Source organism: Octopus sinensis, linkage group LG11, assembly GCF_006345805.1.
Source record: "Octopus sinensis linkage group LG11, ASM634580v1, whole genome shotgun sequence".
In the NCBI taxonomy this organism is placed as follows: domain Eukaryota; kingdom Metazoa; phylum Mollusca; class Cephalopoda; order Octopoda; family Octopodidae; genus Octopus; species Octopus sinensis.
The window spans coordinates 18,558,968-18,578,978 of NC_043007.1; the positions used below are offsets into that span (position 1 = coordinate 18,558,968).

Below are 20,011 nucleotides of genomic sequence, written 5' to 3' on the forward strand. Positions count from 1 at the left end.
TTATTTTACCAATTTGGAAATAACGTTGCTAGTGGACGCATTTATTGTTTACACCGGTGTTTGGTTAATTGTCAAAAGTGTTTAGAGTTGAGAAGAAGCATGGATCCCGAAATCTGGAACCAATTATCTCCGACGATCGTCCAATATGTGGAGACATTGGTTAGGCACGGTCAGGTTGGGATCGGCGCTGGAAATATTTATATCAAAGACGTTTTATCCAGGTATTCTTTTCTTCTAATACTTTCTTGCAATACTTTCCTCTGTTATCTTCTCATTGTAAAACCAATTTATTTCCCTCACTATTGATTTAGATAACTAAACAAAACGCATGTAAACTGTATTCAGTTTTTGAATTTTACCAGTTTTAAGCACAAAATATCTTTTATGGACATTCTTACTGTATTTGACTGAAAGATATGAAGTGCGTAGTGTGTTTTTCATTTGTTAAATTATAAGGAGAAGAAGTATATATTTAGTTCTTTTTAGCTATTCTAAGACGAAAACATAAACATGACTGGGTATTTTAATGCTACTTCAGATTATCGAAGGATTACTTGCGGAAACTTTTCGTTGCAGTTTCAAATAACGAAGTAAATAGTTTTACCTACTAAGTATAAGAAGAAGAAGAAGAAGAAGCCGGAGCTTCGAAACTATCAAGAAACAAGACTTGTTAATAATAACTAAATTAAGCAGAGTTCATGGATGCATGATACGAAATTTGTAGATATATTGAAATAGATTCCTTGATGAGGAAATTTTATACATGAAGTATTTTAAGACGATTTAAAGTTTATCTTGTTCAAGTAATAAACCTTATGATAAATTTTAATATCATGCACTTTAATAATAATAATAATCTTTTCTAAAATAGGCACAAGGCCTGAAATTTCGTGGGCGGGGTAGATAGTTGATTACTTCGATCCCAATGTTTCACGGGTACTTAATTTATCAATCCCGCAAGGACGAAAGACAAAGTCGACCTCGGCGGAATTTGAACTCAGAACATGAAGACGGACGAAATGCTACTAAGCATTTTGACCGGCGTGCTAATGATTCTGTCAATAATAATAATTGTTTCTGATGTAAGAATAAAGCCAAGAATTTTGGTGTGTGTGTGTGTAGTGGTCGTGGGGTTAGTCGATTAAATGGACTCCAGTAGTTGACTCGTACTTTATTTCATCTACCCTTGAGAAAGGGAGGCAACGTTGATTGACCTCGACGGGGCTTGAACGTAGAACGTAAAGAACCAAAAGAAACACGCAAAGCAGTTTTTCCGATGCTCTAACGATTTTGCTTAATCTCTTGTTTAATTTACGCACAAGGCCAACAGTTTTGAGTAGAAGGGGATTGGTCGATATCATCGACTCAGAAAGGACGAAAAGCAAAGTTGGCCTAAGTGGAATTTGATCTTAGAACGTAAAGAGCTAGAACAAATAACTCAAGTAGTAGTAGTAGTAGTAATGATAATAATAATAATAATAATGATTGTATGGGGAGGTGGGTATAGCCAACTATAATTCCATTCACGTCTAGGATGCATTATAAGATTATGAATTCGCCCTAGTACTTACTAGTATATTTTATGAACTATGGGAAGATAAAAGGCAAAATTGACATTGGTAGGATTTGAGTTCAGAATGTATGGCACCGTAACTAAATGCCTCAGTGCATGTTGCCTGATAAATTTAGCAATTCTGCCAATCATTGCACTGTAATAGATCGTTTTAACATAGGCATGAGGCTAGAAATTTAGAGGCAGGGAAAATAAAAATGAAGTACCAGTTGAGTACTGGGGATGAAATTATTGACCTGAGTATTTGACTAGTACTTTAATTTTGAACCCTAGATGAATAGAAGTCAAAATTGAGCTCTGTGAGAGGTGAATGTGGAATGTAGATGCACCTGTCACAAGACACCTGTTCTTTGATCTATCCATTCTTCCATCCTTTGTCCCCTTTAACAATAATAATATAATTTGATCGTTAATTAGGATTTCTAACATCAGTACAAGGCTACAAATTTTTAAGGAGTGAGATATCCTTAATTAATTGGTACTTATTTTATCAACTTCAGAAGGATGAGATGCTTAAGCGACCTTGGCAAGATTTGTAACTCAAAACATCAAGGGATGTAACTTGATACGAAAGGTTTTATTATTATTTTTTTTTTTTACTGTTCCTAAGAAATCCTTCTTTCATTGCCCCTTTTAGTAATTATGATGGTGATGATGATAATGAATTTCAAATATCAGTATTCACCTTCCTGTAACTTCAGGGTACACCTTGATATCTCTTGCCTGTTATCTTTTCTCCTTTTCCAACTGGGGTAACATGTATCTCCTCTACTTCAAGACACCTGTTTCTGAACCTCTATTATATTATAACCTTTCATTCCCTGATATAAAGCCACTCTCTCAATTCTACAGCCCACCTGAGTTGAGGTGTCTTGTTTTGTGAGTTACTTGGTGGTCTCACTGGTGCTATTTCCATGTAAAAAAACTCCCAGTACACAGTGTGAAGCGGTTGGCATATGGAAGGGCATCCATCCATAAAATTCATGCCAAAGTAGACATTGGTGCTTGGCACAGTCCTCTCGGCTCTTCAGCTCCTGTTCAACCATCCTACCCATGCCAATATAGACAAAGGATGTGAGATGATGATGATGCACAAGGTGTCATATTTCATGGGATCTAGTCAATTAAAGCCAGCCAAATATTTGACTAGACATAGTTTATTGACCCCAGAGAATGACGGGTAAAGTAGTCTCCAGTGAATTTTGTACTCAGAGTATAAAACATGCAACTAAATATAGCAAGCTATTTTCTTTACCATTTCTGCCAGACAATGCCCTGAAGAAGAAACTATAAATTGTAAAATATCCAAACAGCTATGTAGTTAATGAGTTTGCTTTGTGACCACATGGTTTTGGGTTCAGTCCCATTGTGTGGCACCTTGTGCAAGAGTCTTTTGCTATAGCTTTGGGATGACCAATGCCTTGTGAGTGAATGTGTAAGGCAAGAAACTGAAAGAAGCCTGTTGTATATATGTATGTGTGTTTGTCTCTCCTCATCACCTGATAACCAGCGTTACTGTGTTTACACCCTTGTAAATTGTTGTTGTTGTTATTTGTTCCTTCTCGAGGCATGCCTGGCTCATAGGAGCTGATTTCCCAGTTTCATTGGCATATAGGATCCCCATCTGGATGGGACACCAGTCCATCGCAGGTGAGCTACAAGATGCAGGAGGAAAGAGTGAGAGAAAGTTTTGGTGAAAGAGTCAGTAGAAGTTCACCATTACCTTCTGCTGGAGCCATGTGGAGCTTAGGTGTTTTTCTCATAAACACACACATCGCTTGGTCTGAGATTCGAACAGGCGAACACTCAATTGCGAGTCCACTGCTCTAACCACTAGGCCATATGCCTCCACTCCCCTGTAAATTAGTGATTCAATAAAAGAGACCAATAGAATAAGTACTAGTATTACAAATAAGTACTGGGGTCGATTTGACTAAATCCATCAAAGCAGTGCCACAGTAAACAAGTAAAAGATAAGATAAAAGAAAAGAAAATGTATATAAGTGTAACTAGAGGCTGTGTTATTTTCTCTCTGTTTATAGTTTTAATTTCTCACATGTAGGACAGTGGACAGCAGAATTGGTAGAGCAAATGACAAAATGCTTTGTGAAGTTTTTTCAGTTCTAAGTTCAAATCCCATCTTGATCAACATTGCTGTTCATCTTTTTGCAAGCACCTGCTGTCATAGCCTTACATCAACCCAGTTTTGTGAGTATAATTAGGTGGGGAAGAAGCTGGATGGAAACCTGTCTGATGGCCTTTACTTATTCTTGTGTGGTGGATCTCAATCTCATTTTAACTCCACCACTGGACCTTTGGGTGTCTTTAACACAGACTGTGCTGTTGTAAACATTCATACAAGACCATTCCCTGGTCTTCTATCTTTTACTTGTCTCAGTCATTGGAGTGTGGCCATGCTGGGGTACTGCTTTGAAGGGTGAAGGGTTTAGTTGAGCAAATTGACTCCAGTTCTTATTTTTATGTCCTCGTCATTGTTTAACATCCATTTTCCATGCTGTCATGGGTTGGACGGTTTGACTGAGGACTGGCTACACCAGGCTCCAGTCTGCTCTGGTTAGGTTTCTACAACTGGATGCCCTCCCTAACGCCAACCACTCTGAGAGTGAAGTGAGTGCTTTTTACATGCCACTGGCACAGGATGCGTTTCAATAATTTTTCTCTGATTTTACTCCTTCTCAAATTTGATGGACATATAACGGTGTGTAAACCGACTCAAGAAATCTCTAGTGAAACTTTTTATTGATGTACCTGAAGAGACCCAGAACGGGTCAAAACATGTGTTGTACTCAATAAAGTCTATTACATATTCCATCTACATACATACATATATATATATATATATATATATATATATATATATACACACACACACACACACACACACACACACATATATATATATATATCATCATCATCATTGTTTAACATTCGTTTTCCATGCTAGCATGGGTTGAACGGTTCGACTGGGGTCTGTGAAGCCAGGAGGCTGCACCAGGCTCCAGTCTGATCTGGCAGTGTTTCTACAGCTGGATGCCCTTCCTAATGCCAAACACTCTGTGAGTGTAGTGGGTGCTTTTTATATGCCACCGGTACAACAGACTTTGACACAGTTTCCATCTACTAAATTCACTCACAAGACATTGGTTGGTTCAGGACTATAATAGAAGACACTTACCCAGGTGTTGTGCAGTGGGACTGAACCTGAAACCACATGGTTGCAAAGTGAGCTTCTTAACCATACAGCTATACTTGCACTTATAAAGGATCTCAGCTGAGAAATGAGATAGAAATTAAAAGTTGTCTCTTAATATCCCCAAAATATGTTATATGACTTTATATATTTTTGTCTCTTTTTCTGTTCTAGTTGTCCTAGCATAACTCTTCCACCAAAAGGTGACCGTTTTAAAGTAGCCCTTCCATATGCTGGTTGTTTTGTAACATGTAAGTAATATTTCATTTATATGAGTTCATATTACCTGATTGATTTTAAGTTTTTTAATTTTTTTTTTTTTCCATATTTGTCTTCACATGAGAGACTTTAATGGTTGCAGTTGGTACAATGAGAATTTTGAAACCAAATAATAATGTTTAAGTAAAGTTTTGTATTTGTGTTTCTGAATGGTTGATATGTTTTTCCATGCAGTAATTGTGTTAGTTTCAATGCATGGTCTCTCATCAAATTACTTGCAAGAGAAGTCATCATCATCATCATCATCATCATCATCATCGTTTAACGTCTGCTTTCCGCACTAGCACGGGTTGGCGGTTCGACCGGGGTCTGGGAAGCCAGGGGCTGCACCAGGCTGCAGTCTGATCTGGCAGTGTTTCTACAGCTGGATGCCCTTCCTAACGCCAACCACTCCGAGAGTGTAGTGGGTGCTTTTTACGTGCCACCTGCACAGGTGCCAGGGGGGGTCTGGCATCGGCCACGATCGGTTGGTGCTTTTAACGTGCCACTGGTACGGAAGTCAGCCAAGGCGGCGCTGGCATCGGCCACGTTCGGATGGTGCTTTTTATGTGCCACTGGCACAGGGGCCAGTCAAGGCGGGGCTGGCATCAAAAATTTTAAAGTCTTGGTTTTAAATAAATTTCACAGCAATATCATCATCATCATCATTTAACGTCCGTTTTCCATGCTAGCATGGGTTGGATGGTTTCACCGGGGTCTGGCAAGCTATGGAGGCTGCACCAGGCTCTAGTTTGATTTGGCAGTTTTTCTACTGCTGGATGCCCTTCCTAACGCCAACCACTCCGTGAGTGTAGTGGGTGTGTTTTTATGTGCCACCGGCACAGGGGCCAGAGCAGGCTGGCAAACGGCCACAATCGGTTGGTGCTTTTAAGTGTCACCGACACGGACACCAGTCAGGCGGCGCTAGTATCTGCCACCTTCGGACGGTGCTTTTTACGTGTCACCGGTACGGGTGTCTTAACTACAATCTCCAAACTAGAATTAATTTTTTTTCTTTTTTTTGGTGAAAATTAATTCTTCCAATTCTCTGTCTAATTATTCTGCACCCCATCTGCAGAATGTCATTCTTCTGGAACTCCTTTCTTATCCCCCCTTTTTTTTGTTTTTTTAACTTACAGATGTTCAAACTGAACATCAACCATATGAATCTAATCAGGTAACCAGCATTCAATGGCTGGCAATCGTCATGACTACTGCCCCTCTTTTTTGCTTAACCCTTTCGTTACCAACCCGGCTGAAACTGGCTCTGGCTCTGTAATACAAATGTCTTGTTTTCATAAGTTTTGAATTAAAATCTTCCCCCAAACCTTGGTCACAATTTATGTTCCTAACACTAGCTGAATGATAACAAAGTTATTTCACTAAATTCTTTGTTTATATTTCAAGTAATTGAAAGAAACCGGGAGCATCTCAAAATAAATACAGTAACGAAAGGGTTAAAGCATAATAAAAGAAAAGTGCCTGAATAATTTCTTTCCCTTATTTACTTCATCTGCATTCTTTCATTCTTTTAATGTTCCTTTTCCATACTAGCATGGGTCAGGGTTATTTTAAGTGGTAGGATGTCTTCAACTTGAATTAACTTGAGATTAGAATTTCTTGAAGAACTTGATTGTGGGGACTGGTGCTTCAAGCAAGCTTGGTAGTGCAATTTACATTCCATTCAGAACATGGCCCTGAGTTGGACCCTCTACCATTTTCCAAACATTGTATTTAATTATAAAAGTATAATGATCTTGTACAATTGTAGGGGAGGTGCTGTTTGATTGCAACCATCCAGATGATCCTCCAGACTTCATCTTTGATGCTGACCAGAAAGGATTTGCTCCAGAATTAGAAACTATTGAGGTAAGAATCCAATCCATTATTTCACCTTTCTCTTTTGTCTCTCATATTGACCAGTAACTCATTGAAGCTTTTAGGCTCCACCAAACAAGATGAAAGACAGTGCCTGTGGTTCTTTTATGCAAGATGAAAGGCAGTACCTGTAGTCCTTTTATGCTAGATAAAAAGAAGCATGGGCATATGGCGTAGTGGTTAAGAGCACGGCTACTAACCCCAAGATTCTGAGTTCGATTCCAAGCAATGACCTGAACAGTAACAATAAAAAGCAATAATAATAATATCGAAAAGTACCTTAGGAATGAAAACCCAGGTTTGAAATTTCCCCAAGACACCTGAAGAAGGCTGGAGGGTATATCAGCCGAAATGTTGTGTTAACAACAAACAAGGTGAGGACAAATATCCATCGAATGTAAATAATGTACATACTTCCTCATCTCTTAAATATAGATCAATAAGTTTGGTGTGTCTGTATGGTTTGTCCAGTTAGTAATTTGAAAAATATGAATAAACCAAGAATTCTTGAAAGGTAAGGATACATCAGAATATTTCCCAACTTGCAGGAAGATTTAAACTCAACACTGCAAGCTAATAGAACTCATGTCAGTTATGCCATATACTCTCCAGCTTTGCGCAGGCTTGGGTTAGATGTAAGAAAATCCTGGGTAGCCCAATCGTCAGGATTCCTCTCTTGACCTTGCTGATGTCGTCCAAAGGAGTTCAGAGCATTACGTTTGGCACCAGCTTGGTTGCAGGAGCTGCCAGAAGAGTGTCAAGTCGAACACTAAACCGTCTACGGGGCTCTACTCCAGATTTCTTTGAAGGTTGTCTCCTTTCCGTAACCCTGGATAGGGGCCCATAACGGGTACTGTCAGCCAGAGCCAGCTGAGCCCGGGACTCGTGTTAGGCAGGGTCATCACTCACTGAAGTAGTGAAGAAAATTGCTACCCACTACCTACATATATATATTTCTAAAAATTTTCTATATATATATCATCATCATCATCATCGTTTAATGTCCGTTTTCCATGCTAGTATGGGTTAGACGGTTCGACCAGGGTCTGGGAAACCAGGAGGCTGCACCAGGCCCAATCTGATCTGACAGTGTTCTACAGCTGGATGCTCTTCCTAACGCCATATATTTCTAAAATTTTCTATATTTGTAATAATTCAGCTCTTGTATTTTTGTCATTTCAGTCTCTCATTAACTGGGATCATTACAAAGCTTCATCACTTTTGATAGTTCTCCAAGAATTACTTGGCAAATACCGCCTTTATCAACAGCAGCTAGTTGAATCTAATTATCGGTTGAAGTTTGAGTATGAATCCTTACTGGAACACACAGATGTGAAACCTGAAGAGGTGGAGATGCATATCTCAAGGACAGAAGTAAGCTACTCTTTTCTCCTTTTCTTTCTTTCTTAATTTAGCTTATTAAGACTGTGTCAGAGAATTTCAGACTGACTAAATTGAAGTATGGCAGCAAGTTGGCAGAATCGTTTGCACGTTAGATAAAATGCTTAGTGGTATTTCTTCCATCTCTTCATGTTTTGAGTTTGAAATCGAAATCAAATTTGATGAATGGCATCGTGCTAGTGGAGTGCTAAGAGCACCATCCAAGCGTGATAGTTGCCAGAGCAACTAACTGGCTTCCATGCTGGTGGTATGTAAAAGGGAAGCATTCGAGCGTGATCATTACCAGCGTCGCCTTACTGGCACTTGTGCTGGTGGCACGTGAAAAAACATTTGAGCAAGGTCGTTGCCAGTGCCACTGGACTGGCTCTTGTGCAGGTGGCATGTAAAAAACACCTTTTGAGCGTGGCCGTTGCAAGTACTGCTTGGCTGGCTCTCTTGCCAGTGGCATGTAAAACCACCCACTACACTCATGGAGTGGTTGGCATTAGGAAGGGCATCCAGCTGTAGAAACTCTGCCAGATCAAGATTGGAGTCTGGTGCAGCCATCTGGTTCGCCAGTCCTCAGCCAAATCGTCCAACCCATGTCAGCATGGAAAGCAGATGTTAAACGAAGATGATGATCATGATGATGAGTTCAGATCCTGCTCAGGTCAATATTTGCCTTTCTTCTATTTGGTGGGGGTCAATAAAATTAAGTACCAATCAAGTACTGGGAGTCAATGTAGTCACTCTGTCCCCTCCACTCAAATTACTGGATTTGAACCCTGCATTTGACTGGTGTCTTGTCCCTATGGAAACCAGGTAAGCAACCTCATGAGAACTAGGGCTCATGAAAAATAAAAACAAAAAAACAGTGGTGTTCTGTTGTCTTTCACAGGTGAATTAGATATTTTGGAATACCAAATTCCATACCCATCTTATTCTTTTTCTTTTGAAGCCACTTTCATTTGTAACATCAATCAATCATCATCATCATCATTGTCATTGCCATCATCATGATCATCATTTAGCACCTGTGTTTTATACTGGCAGGGTTTGATAAGTGCATTTTTCATTGATAATAAATTCCATGTCCAATCATCCAGACTTCAGTTCAAATCACACAAAAATTTAATCAGCATCAGAAAGTTAAAGAGATTTATATGTAAAAATTTTCTATGTCAGAATGATTTGAATCTTGTAAATTCAGGCTGGAAATTGCTGAAAATGTTTTGGTTTATATATTTTGTTTTGTTCCTTCTTTCTTCAGAACCAAGCTGTTGGACCTGTACACTTTTTAATAAAAATGTCTGTTGATTTTTCTCGGATACCATCATATCTTACAAAGGTCAGAATCTTTTTGCTCTTTTTTAACTGGTATTTTGGAAAATTATTTCATTCATAGATACTAATTACCAATGTATGCACATGACCCAGTGGTTAGGGTGCTGCACTCATGATCTGATCATAGTTTTGTTTCCCAAACTAGCAATGCATTGTATTCTTGAGCAAAACACTTCATTTCACATTACTCCAGTCTTCTCTGCTGTAAAATTGGTAACCCTAGGAGGTACTGGCACCTTGCTCAGGAGGAATGTTGGTCTCTTCCCTTATCCAGTGGGGTGGCATCATTTGAAAGCTACAACAATACAAGGAAGTGCATTGTAACCAGCGGTGTATAACATCTGATAGTCTAATCAACACTGTGATCATATCAATGTGATATTTAAGAGAGCTCAAACTTTATTGTGTGGGTGATATTCAAGCTATATATCCTCTTATTAGATGCTTTTTTTTAATTAAATTACTGCCTAACCAAAGCTTCTTCAAAAACAAGATTTCTAAGATGGATTATTACTTTCTGTTTCTTGTGTTTCCAACTTCCACAGAAACCAAACAAAACATTTTATAGTTCTATATTTAAGAGATGAGGAATTATTTACATTCAACAAATATTTGTCCTCATCTTTGTTGTTAACACAACATTTTGGCTGATATACCCTCCAGCCATCTTCAGGTGTCTTGACTTCCTGCTCATAAGTCACAAGTTCAAATCATCTGCTAGCATTTTGTAGTGTTTCTTAGTAAAAAATTTTTTTTTTTTCTGTGGATTATTTCACTTCACCTAGCTGTCAGTAATAAGCTCTATATTAAAAATTTGAGAATGTTATCTTTAACGGCTCAACATCCTATCTTTGGAAAGATTTATGTTTTAATACTGAAAATACAAGACAGAACTCTACTCTTAAACTATGTCAGCAAGGCTTATATTACCTCTCGCACTAATCCTCTTAATCCTTGTTTGTTAGGATGATCCTGGTGAAGACAATGCTGTCCTACTACTGATGTTCCCTTATCCAGGAGCCCCCACAGTTAATCCACAGCTTCATCTGTCACCACGTGTCGAAAAGTAAGGAAAAATACCTACTTCTATTCCTTTACATCTTCTGCTAAGTGATTTTTTTTTTAAAGATCCATTCTTCTAGCTTTGATTGGATACCAGTGCCAAATATTTGCATAAAAGTGCATTGGCTGCATATTACATTGCACCAGCACCAGAAGGGTTGTCATATCTATGGCAAGATTAAAAGTCCTCTCTACCCTGTGTTGTCTCTAAAGTATCATTATATAAATATATATATCATCATCATCATTTAACGTCCACTTTCCATGCTGGCATGGGTTGGACGGTTTGAATGAGGACTGGTGTGCCAGAGGCTGCACCAGGCTCAATCTGATCTGGCAATGTTTCTACAGCTGGATGCCCTTCCAAATGCCAACCACTCTGAGAGTGTGGTGGGTGCTTTTACATGCCACCAGCACGAGGGCCAGTCAGGCGGTTCTGGCAATGACCACGCTCAAAAGGTGTTTTCTACATGCTACCTGCACAGGAGCATATATAACTAATGTAGGATAAAACTTTTTTCGGGAAAAATATTTTATCAATGGCCAGCATATCAAAAAATACCTTTAAAGGTTAAATTTATACACAATTTACAAGATAAGGGCAAAAGAAAAATTCTAATACCAAATATGCCAAAACAAAAAATTGTCGATAACCATTATAATTATGTATATATATATATATATTATATATACACACACACACAGAGCGAGTGAGAGAGGTATTTGGAAAGGATAGAAAAATATTGTAACATTACCTCCAGAATCTGAACACTACATCTGCTGTATGCATGTGAGTGTGTTTCTGGTAGTAATAATGCTACCTTTGTTAATAATGAATTGTTGTCCAACTTGCCAGATATTTGCAACACCAGTGACTGATTAATCAGTGTTTTTCTGTGTCAGTAGAAGGGAAATTTGTCTAAGCATGCAATGATAGTAGATGATGCGTAAATATGCAGAAATCTCATGATCTAGCAGTTCCCTTGCTGCTCTTGGATATTTTGTGTCTGCTACTGATACATCTTTTTAGCTGTATTTGTATACATGATGCTTTTTTAGTATATATATATATATATGTACACACACTTTTTGTATAATTGAAGAATTGCTTGGAGGCATGAGGCACAATATAAATCTGTCGATTGTGTTTCCACAGCATGAAACTAATAATAGTTCGTTTTAAGTACTGTGTATATTAAATGATATATATATGTATAAATGTGATATATGTATGTATGTATCTTCCTTTATAAGGAACATAGTTAATTTTCTTCTTTAAACCATGATCCAAAGGGTGACTGAACCAGCTTTACTATAATCACCAATTCTAATTTTTTTTTACTTTAACAAACACGGAAGGCAAAACTGCCTCTGACATGCCTCACTGTTTAGAAATCAGAAGAGTAGTTCCTGTAGAATAAATGATAAATCAAAAGAAACCCTTATTATTTCTTTATTTACTATTTTGATTTCATCTTTCATTCACCAGCGCTTTGGGAGGTTCAGCCAACCTGAGAATCCCACCATTTCCAAATGGAGGTGTTCTCATTGACTATGTACCAAAGGTAAACCAGCTGTTAAAAAATAAGGTAAATATTAATATATTTGTAAACTTACAGTCTCTTTGCAAGCATAATCTTTGTTTTAACTTAAGTTTGCATTAAACAACACAAAACTCAGGTTAGCGTTAGCCTATAAATATGTTGGTAGGAACACATAAAAAAATATAATGTTAGTATTAACTCACAAATAAACCTAATATTGATATTATCTTACAGATAGACCTAATGCTAATATTAGTCTATACATAAACTTAGTGCTAGTAGTAGTCCATAGATAAATATAAGTCTGTATTATCCCATCTTTGTCTCTTCGTCGCTCTTTTCAAGCCTAGCCAGGCTCATGGGCCCAGTTTCCTGGTTTCTGTGGCGTATGTGTTCCCCACAGCTGGACGGGGCGCCAGTCCATCACAGCATTACTCAAGAAACAGGAAGAGAGAGTGAAAGAAAGTTGTGGCGAAAGAGTACAACAGGGGTTGCCACCACCCCCTGCTGGAGCCTCGTGGAGTTTTTAGGTGTTTTCGCTCAATAAACACACACAACGCCTGGTCTGGGAATCGAAACCACCATCCTCCAACTGCGAGTCCGCTGCCCTAACCACTGGGCCATTGAGCCTCCACGTATTATTCCATACGTAAATCTAATGCTATATTAACCCATAGTTAAGTATAATGATTGTATTAACTTTTAGATACATTTAATGGTGCTATCAACTCAAGGAAAATCTAATGCTTTGTATTAGCTCACACATAATTTTATTGTTGGCATTATCCTAAAATAAAACCTTAGATTTGTATAGACAGGAAGAAGAAAGCAAATTCTTCTTACTGTATTTGTTGGCCTGTTAGGTGTACTGTAATTTCAGCTGTACATATTTAGGAAAAGTTAGTTTCAGGGACAAAATTAATTCAAGAGAGGTTTAACTTTACATATATGACCCAGGGTGACTTTTAGAGGCATTTTGGTGGAGAAAAAGTGTCTTATATGCCATCAAATTTAATAGCCATTTTGATACCAACATGCTCTAGATTGCTCCTGGTTCTACAATACAAACATCATGTTTTAATGATCCAATTCAAAACCCTTAATTTATCTCCCAGTTTAATAATGACAGAATGACATTACTAAATTCTTCGTAATTTTCAAAATTAATTGAAACAAAAGTTGAGTATTTGAACTGGTGTAGTATTGACATCCTAAAAATAGTAATGAGATGTTTGGTAATGTTTCAGGTGGAACAAGTTGTACAAAGTTATGAGAAAAGGAAAGAATATATAGCTTCTTTCTTAAGTCATTTTGCAAGGTATGTTGGCTTTTCTTACCGTTCTTCATTATTATGTAACAGACAAAAGCAGTGAACTGGCAGACTCATTACTGCACCTGACAAAATCTTTAGTAGCATTTCTTCCAACTTGACGTTCTGAGTTCAAATTCTGCTGAGATTGACTTTGCTTTTCATCCTTTCAGGATCGATAAAATAAGTACTAGTTGAACACTGGGGTTGATTTAATTGACTTAGCCATTTCCCCCCAAACCTGCTGACTTTGTGTCAAAATTTGCAACCGTTATTATGTAACAAAGGGGACGAGCTGGCAGAATCATTAGCACACCAGATAAAATGCTTAGTGGCATTTCATATCCATCAATACATTCTGAGTTCAAATTCCGCTGAGGTCAGCTTTGCTTTTCATCCTTTCGGGGTCAATAAAATAAGTACCAGTTGAACACTAAGGTCAATATAATCAACTTTCCCATCCTTCAAAATTTCTGGCCTTGTGCCAAAACAAGAAAGGATTATTATGTTACATATGAGGCAAGTGTTTTGACTTGTATTTTTACCAGTCATTTAATCTTTTAAATTGAGTATTTAGTGGTGTGGGTACAATCTATATTACTATAATTTTTTGTTGCTTAGTCCCTGATCTAACAGAACTATGATCTAAGACAGGCATGGGCAACCATTTGCAAGAAATGGGCCACATGAGGTGAGTGTGTTAAATTATAAGGCACAAAAAGAAAATGACTCTCCCCAGACACAACAGAATATGCTTCAACATATGAACTCATATAACGAATCTTGAAAACCAAATCCCAAAACGAAACTAATAAAGACTTCCTTGTAACTATTAGATAGGGTTCATTGGGTCTTGTATGAAAAAAGAGAACCTTGTCCCAGCCAGTGCTTTAGAGCAGAACTTTCCAGGCACAGATCTATAGTTTTATGGAACATAATGGAGGCCCCACTTTTTTAGGCTGCAAAAATAAATTGTCCTCACTTTTTTGTATTTCACAGATCTTTAATAGAATATGATGCTGAAGGGTTCTCCCGAATTTCATTTCTTTTTGAATGGAATGATTTCTTTTTCATTTTTGAAGGTAAGCCACATCATTTTTTTCAAGATGTATCTTTTTACAATTTCAGCATCATCTGATATTCCTCGAGAATAGCCAAACTGGTGGTGCTCCAGTATGGCCACAACCTCAAGGCTTTAACATATAAAAGAATACTCATTCAGGAGAGATGAGCAACACTTCTCCCACAAACAAACCTTCCACATACATGTATGACATCTCAATTCACATCCTTCCATTATTTCCATTTGCACAACCACTACTTTGAAACCGTGCTCCTACTGCTGGTTGTAGAAGCAAGGTTTGTAACACCAACCACTCTTCAGAGTGTACTGGGTGTTTTTTATTATGGCACCAACACTAGAGTGGTGTCATATCCTTGACAAAACTAAAGGGCCTCTATAAGCTTACATTTTTTTTGTGGCACCATCACTAGAGCTAGAGAGGTAGGCATGTCCTCCTCCTCATCATCGTTTAACGTCCGCTTTCCATGCTAGCATGGGTTGGACGATTTGACTGAGGACTAGCGAACCAGATGGCTGCACCAGGCTCCAATTTTGATCAGGCAGAGTTTCTACAGCTGGATGCCCTTCCTAACACCAACCACTCCGTTTCGATTACCAGACCGGGATTTGTGAGTGTTTATTGAGCGAAAACACCTAAAGCCCCATGAGGCTCCAGCAGGGGTTGGTAGCGATCCCTGCTGTACTCTTTCACCACAACTTTCTCTCTTTCTTCTGTTGGCCTGCTTGCTTAGCCAGCGGGGTGGCGTCATTTGAAGGCTAAAACAATACGAAGCGCACTGTGACCAGCGATGTGTAGCAACATCTGATAGCCTGATCTGCACAGTGATCACGGTGATATATATATATATTGCGAATATTTAACAGGAGCAGCAGAGTGGCTAAAGGGCTGAGAACTTTGTGTTACAATTTTATAGGATATAAATTTACATACCAGTGATAATGGTATTTCTCTGGACAATTCTGGAACAAATTTTTAAAGCAATTACAATGTCAATTCAATGAAGAATATATCAGTATTGAACTCCTTTTTGAGCTCCATGTGTCTAACACACATGTAGGTATGCCTACAAAGTCAGAAAACAGTACAGCTCCCATGACTTTTGGCAACATTTTTTTTACACTCAGAGTTGCCAAGGCATGGAATAAGTTATCTGCATCAGTTGTTAGTCTTCTTCTTCTTCCGATCAGGACTCACGCCATTAGCCACAAAGAATAATCTCTAATTCGAGCCTACTCTAAGCTACTAAGAATGCGTGTGGCAACTTGAAGATCCACCCACCACATGCGATAGACTGGTGGTTGCACGGGCGCGAAAGCTATGTTGTTATCCTCATTCCGTAAATGGTAGATTTTAACGGGTGGAGAGCTGAACCATCCTGGGGTACAGAGGATTCACAATCTAGACTAGGGTCTGAAAGTTTACCACACCATTGTGGGTTACACCATGGTTCCTCTGCTTTGTGGAAGAAGTAGGAAGAAAGAGTGAGAGAAAGTTGTGGTGAAAGAGTACAGCAGGGTTCACCCCTACTGCCGGAGCCTCGTGGAGCTTAGGTATTTTTTTGCTCAATAAACACTCACAATGTCCGGTCTGGGAATCAAAACTGTGTTCTTACCACCGTGAGTCCGCTGCCCTAACCACTGGGCCATTGTGCCTCCACTCAGTTGTTAGTTGCTGAGACATTGCATCCTTTCAAACCTCCATGCTTCCTGGAATTTGCCAATAATAAACACACACTCTCCCCTTTGTCTCTCTCTCTCTCTCTCTCTCTCTTATTAATTTGATCACATATCAGCAGACTTCCATCTCTTTATATCTTTCTCTCTGCAGCTGAGCTATCTTTGTACTTTCCTCGCGAGGCACCCGTTTTCACATTCCAGTCCATCTACCATGAATCAAAAGGACGACCATATACAGAAACAAAGAAAGACTACCCGTACAGTCCACGGTGGAGCGGAAACGAAATGGCTGAACGTGCAAAGTAAGTGAAACAAATTAATTACTTTGGTAACGAATAAAATTAGTCTATGAAATCAAAAAGGCAATGTAACCATTTTCCAATTCAAATTATTCTTTTAACATCTGGTATTAAAAACTGGCATACAGTTTAGCAAGATTGTCTTTTATTTCGATATCAGATCGTTCAATACAGAATCATACATGGCTGTGTCTTTTATCTTTTTATTGTTTGTCATTGCACCGTGACCATGCTGGAGCATCATCTTGAGTTTATTTGAATGAATTTGCACCAGTATTTATTTTTAAGCCTGGTGTTTATTCTATTGATAGCATTTGCTGAACCACTGTGCTACGGGGATGCAAACATACCAACTCTGGTTGTAAAGGGGTGGGGGTGGGGGTAAACACAAAGGCACACATATACATTTATGTAATATATATATATATATATCATACACATATATATATATGTAATATATATAGATAGATAGATATACATTGTGTGTATATATATATATATATATATATATATATATATCTGTAAATGTAATATGTGACAATTATTAGGTAGCCATGATAAAACTCCGAGTTTCGGATGCCTACCTTGCCTACCTAGACTGCACATCCCTGATAAGCTTTCACACAGTTTCTAACCAGCAAATACACTCACAAGATGTCAGTTGGCCTTTTCTTTTAAAATTATAAAGTGTGACCTGAGAAAAATTTAGCTACCATTTCTAGTTGACAAAGTTACTCAGTAGGAGCTCCTGTGTTGGCTCAAGTTATATAATATTTAATGTGTATGTGTATATAATAATAATAATAATGAAATTATTGTATAGAGTGCTTAGGTGCACCACAACTTGTCAGAAAGTGCATATAAAGTACATGCAGTAATGTAGAAATATCTGGAAAGCGAACAGTGTATGAGTCAGATACATGCTTGTGTGTGTATGGAGGGGAGAAAATCAGGTGTAGTGTTGTCGAATCTCAGGAAGCATGGAAGTTTTGAAGGATGCAGTGCTCCGACAACTAACAACTGATGCCGGCAGTTTGTTCCATGCTTCAGCAACTCTCAGCGTGAAAAGATGTTTCCTGTAAATCAATACCCATTCTTGTATTTCATATAATTCCAAAAAACTTTCCAATTTAACGTTGGTTGTAAATTAAAAATTTTATTTGTCTCTCTCTCTTTTCTGTTACAGAAGTTTCATATTGGAAAGTATTGGTGCATTCCAGAAATCTTCTTTGAACAGTGGAACATTCTGAGTCAATGTTTTAGAAGAAAGCTTTGAGCAGTGACCATCCACTTGTCATATGGAACAATTGATCAAGAAAACATAATAACAACAACAACAATAATAATAATAATAATAATAATAAATGGTGATGATGATGATGATGATGAATAACCCCACTTGACGGTTACTCTGAGAAATAATCGGATAATCAAAAAACTCAGTATTTATCATACAATCAACAGTTGGAGAATACGTGCAAACACTGGAATGCACACCAACATGCATGTAAATATGCATTTATCAAAACAGTAGGGATCGTTCCAATCCAGGCCATCCCCTAGCATTTCATGCAGTTCTATGACTGAGAGATGAAACAGATGCACACACCAAGTACACACCGGTACACCTCATTAATCAACCAACCAAGCATATCATTAATCAATTAATTAATGATACTTAAGCACTCTGGATACCCATGGATTGATTATATAACAACCAGTTGTATTTATCTCAAAGGAAATGATAATATCAAATGGATAACGAATGATGATTGTTTCCAGAACAATGCTTGTTTATTACTTACAATGATAGGTAAATTCCAATTGAAGAAATTCTATATTGTAGATTTGTATAATAAACAAACGGTTTGGGAGGCAGATAAAATCTGCCTTTTATAATAAGAGATTAACATAGTAAACAACCATTCTCATAGAAATGGTCATCACCTGAAGGAAAATCACCTTCATTCCTTATATATATATATATAATTAATAATATCAAAGGGTAATCTGAAATATTAGAAATTTCCATTACCAGTGGCCTAACGTGTAAAAATTTATATAATATATTATTCATATAAATACAGTGTATGTTTAAACACATAAGAGGCATCCATCATAGGACTACCTGCACGCTAGAGAGGACAGTTAAATTCCAAACCACTATTAGGGATAAAATTTTGAAGGGAATGAAAAATAAAAACATTTACCATCTAACTCCTGGACCAATGGTTTCAGACTTTTTTTAGTAAATAAAATAATTTGCTAAGTATTCTACAGCATGTACATCTTAGATTAAATATATATATACATGAGGCAATCCAGTATTTTATTTGCTAAACAAAGTCTGAAACCATTGGTCCAGGAGTTAGATGGTAAATGTTTTTATTTTTCATTCCCTTCGAAGTTTTATCCCTAATAGTGGTGTGGAATTTAACTGTCCTCTCTAGCATGCAAGGAGTCCTATGATGGATGCCTCTTGTGTGTTTAAATGTACACTGTAATTGTATGTATATATATATGTATATATGTATACACGTATGTATGTATGTATGTATATTTGTTATATATCTCAATCATATGTTAAGGAAGTATTTAAAATATGTTATAGATGCAGAAAGCTGATTCAGTATTATTTTTCTTAACGAAGCAATACCTTATAATTGTTTTAATGCTGCCTTATATTTCTTTAAAGGCCATTGAAGTACATGCTCTATCATGAGACACCACTTAGTTAATGCATGCTTCTTTTTCATATATATACACACACACATGTATATACACACATGCATGCATACATATATATGTAAAGCAATGAGGTGTGATGACTGAAAAAGTCGTAAATATGAAGTCATAATTTCAATCATTGGCCTAATCTGTTGGTAATGACTTTCTGTGACAATGCAGTTGATAATCAATTACAGCTATCTCTAAGAACATTTTCTCCTGCAATTCCTGTTAATTTGTAGAACTGTTGATTTTTTTTTTTTTTATGGAAAACATAATATCAAAATGTTTATTTATTAAGCATTTAGACATGAGCTTTTCCATAATTTTTTTTTTAAATCTTAGCTTAGCACCATCTCAGAATTGTATTCTGTATGGCGCTGCTTTGACATTGGTTCTGGTGAAGAAACAGAGGGGACAACTTAGATTTATCTCTCAAATCATCCAATTTGATAACAACATCAGAACTGAAAAATCTAATTCCTCTCTATATTGGAAACGACAAATATTTAATTATTTATTACACTTTTAGTGACATGTTGCTAACGCTAGCAAACCAAGCTACAGATGTAAAGATTACGAGTTCAAACTTTACTGCAGGCACTTTGTTGTGCCCTCAACTCACTTTTATTTGCCAAGCTTATAAAGAAATGCTACTGACTCCA

At 37.5% G+C, this 20,011-nt stretch overlaps 1 protein-coding gene across 1 annotated transcript; it reads left to right on the plus strand.

The window, feature by feature from the left end:
* Positions 1–27: 27 nt before the first annotated feature.
* Positions 28–18,033, plus strand: LOC115217324 (BRISC and BRCA1-A complex member 2). Its single transcript, XM_029786977.2, has 11 exons — positions 28–221; positions 4,959–5,035; positions 6,814–6,911; positions 8,103–8,294; positions 9,571–9,648; positions 10,610–10,710; positions 12,196–12,295; positions 13,498–13,568; positions 14,559–14,641; positions 16,472–16,622; positions 17,806–18,033. The coding sequence occupies exons 1-11, from the start codon at positions 100–102 to the stop codon at positions 17,867–17,869; spliced, it is 1,137 nt and encodes a 378-aa protein (XP_029642837.1). The 5' UTR covers positions 28–99; the 3' UTR covers positions 17,870–18,033.
* Positions 18,034–20,011: the final 1,978 nt, after the last annotated feature.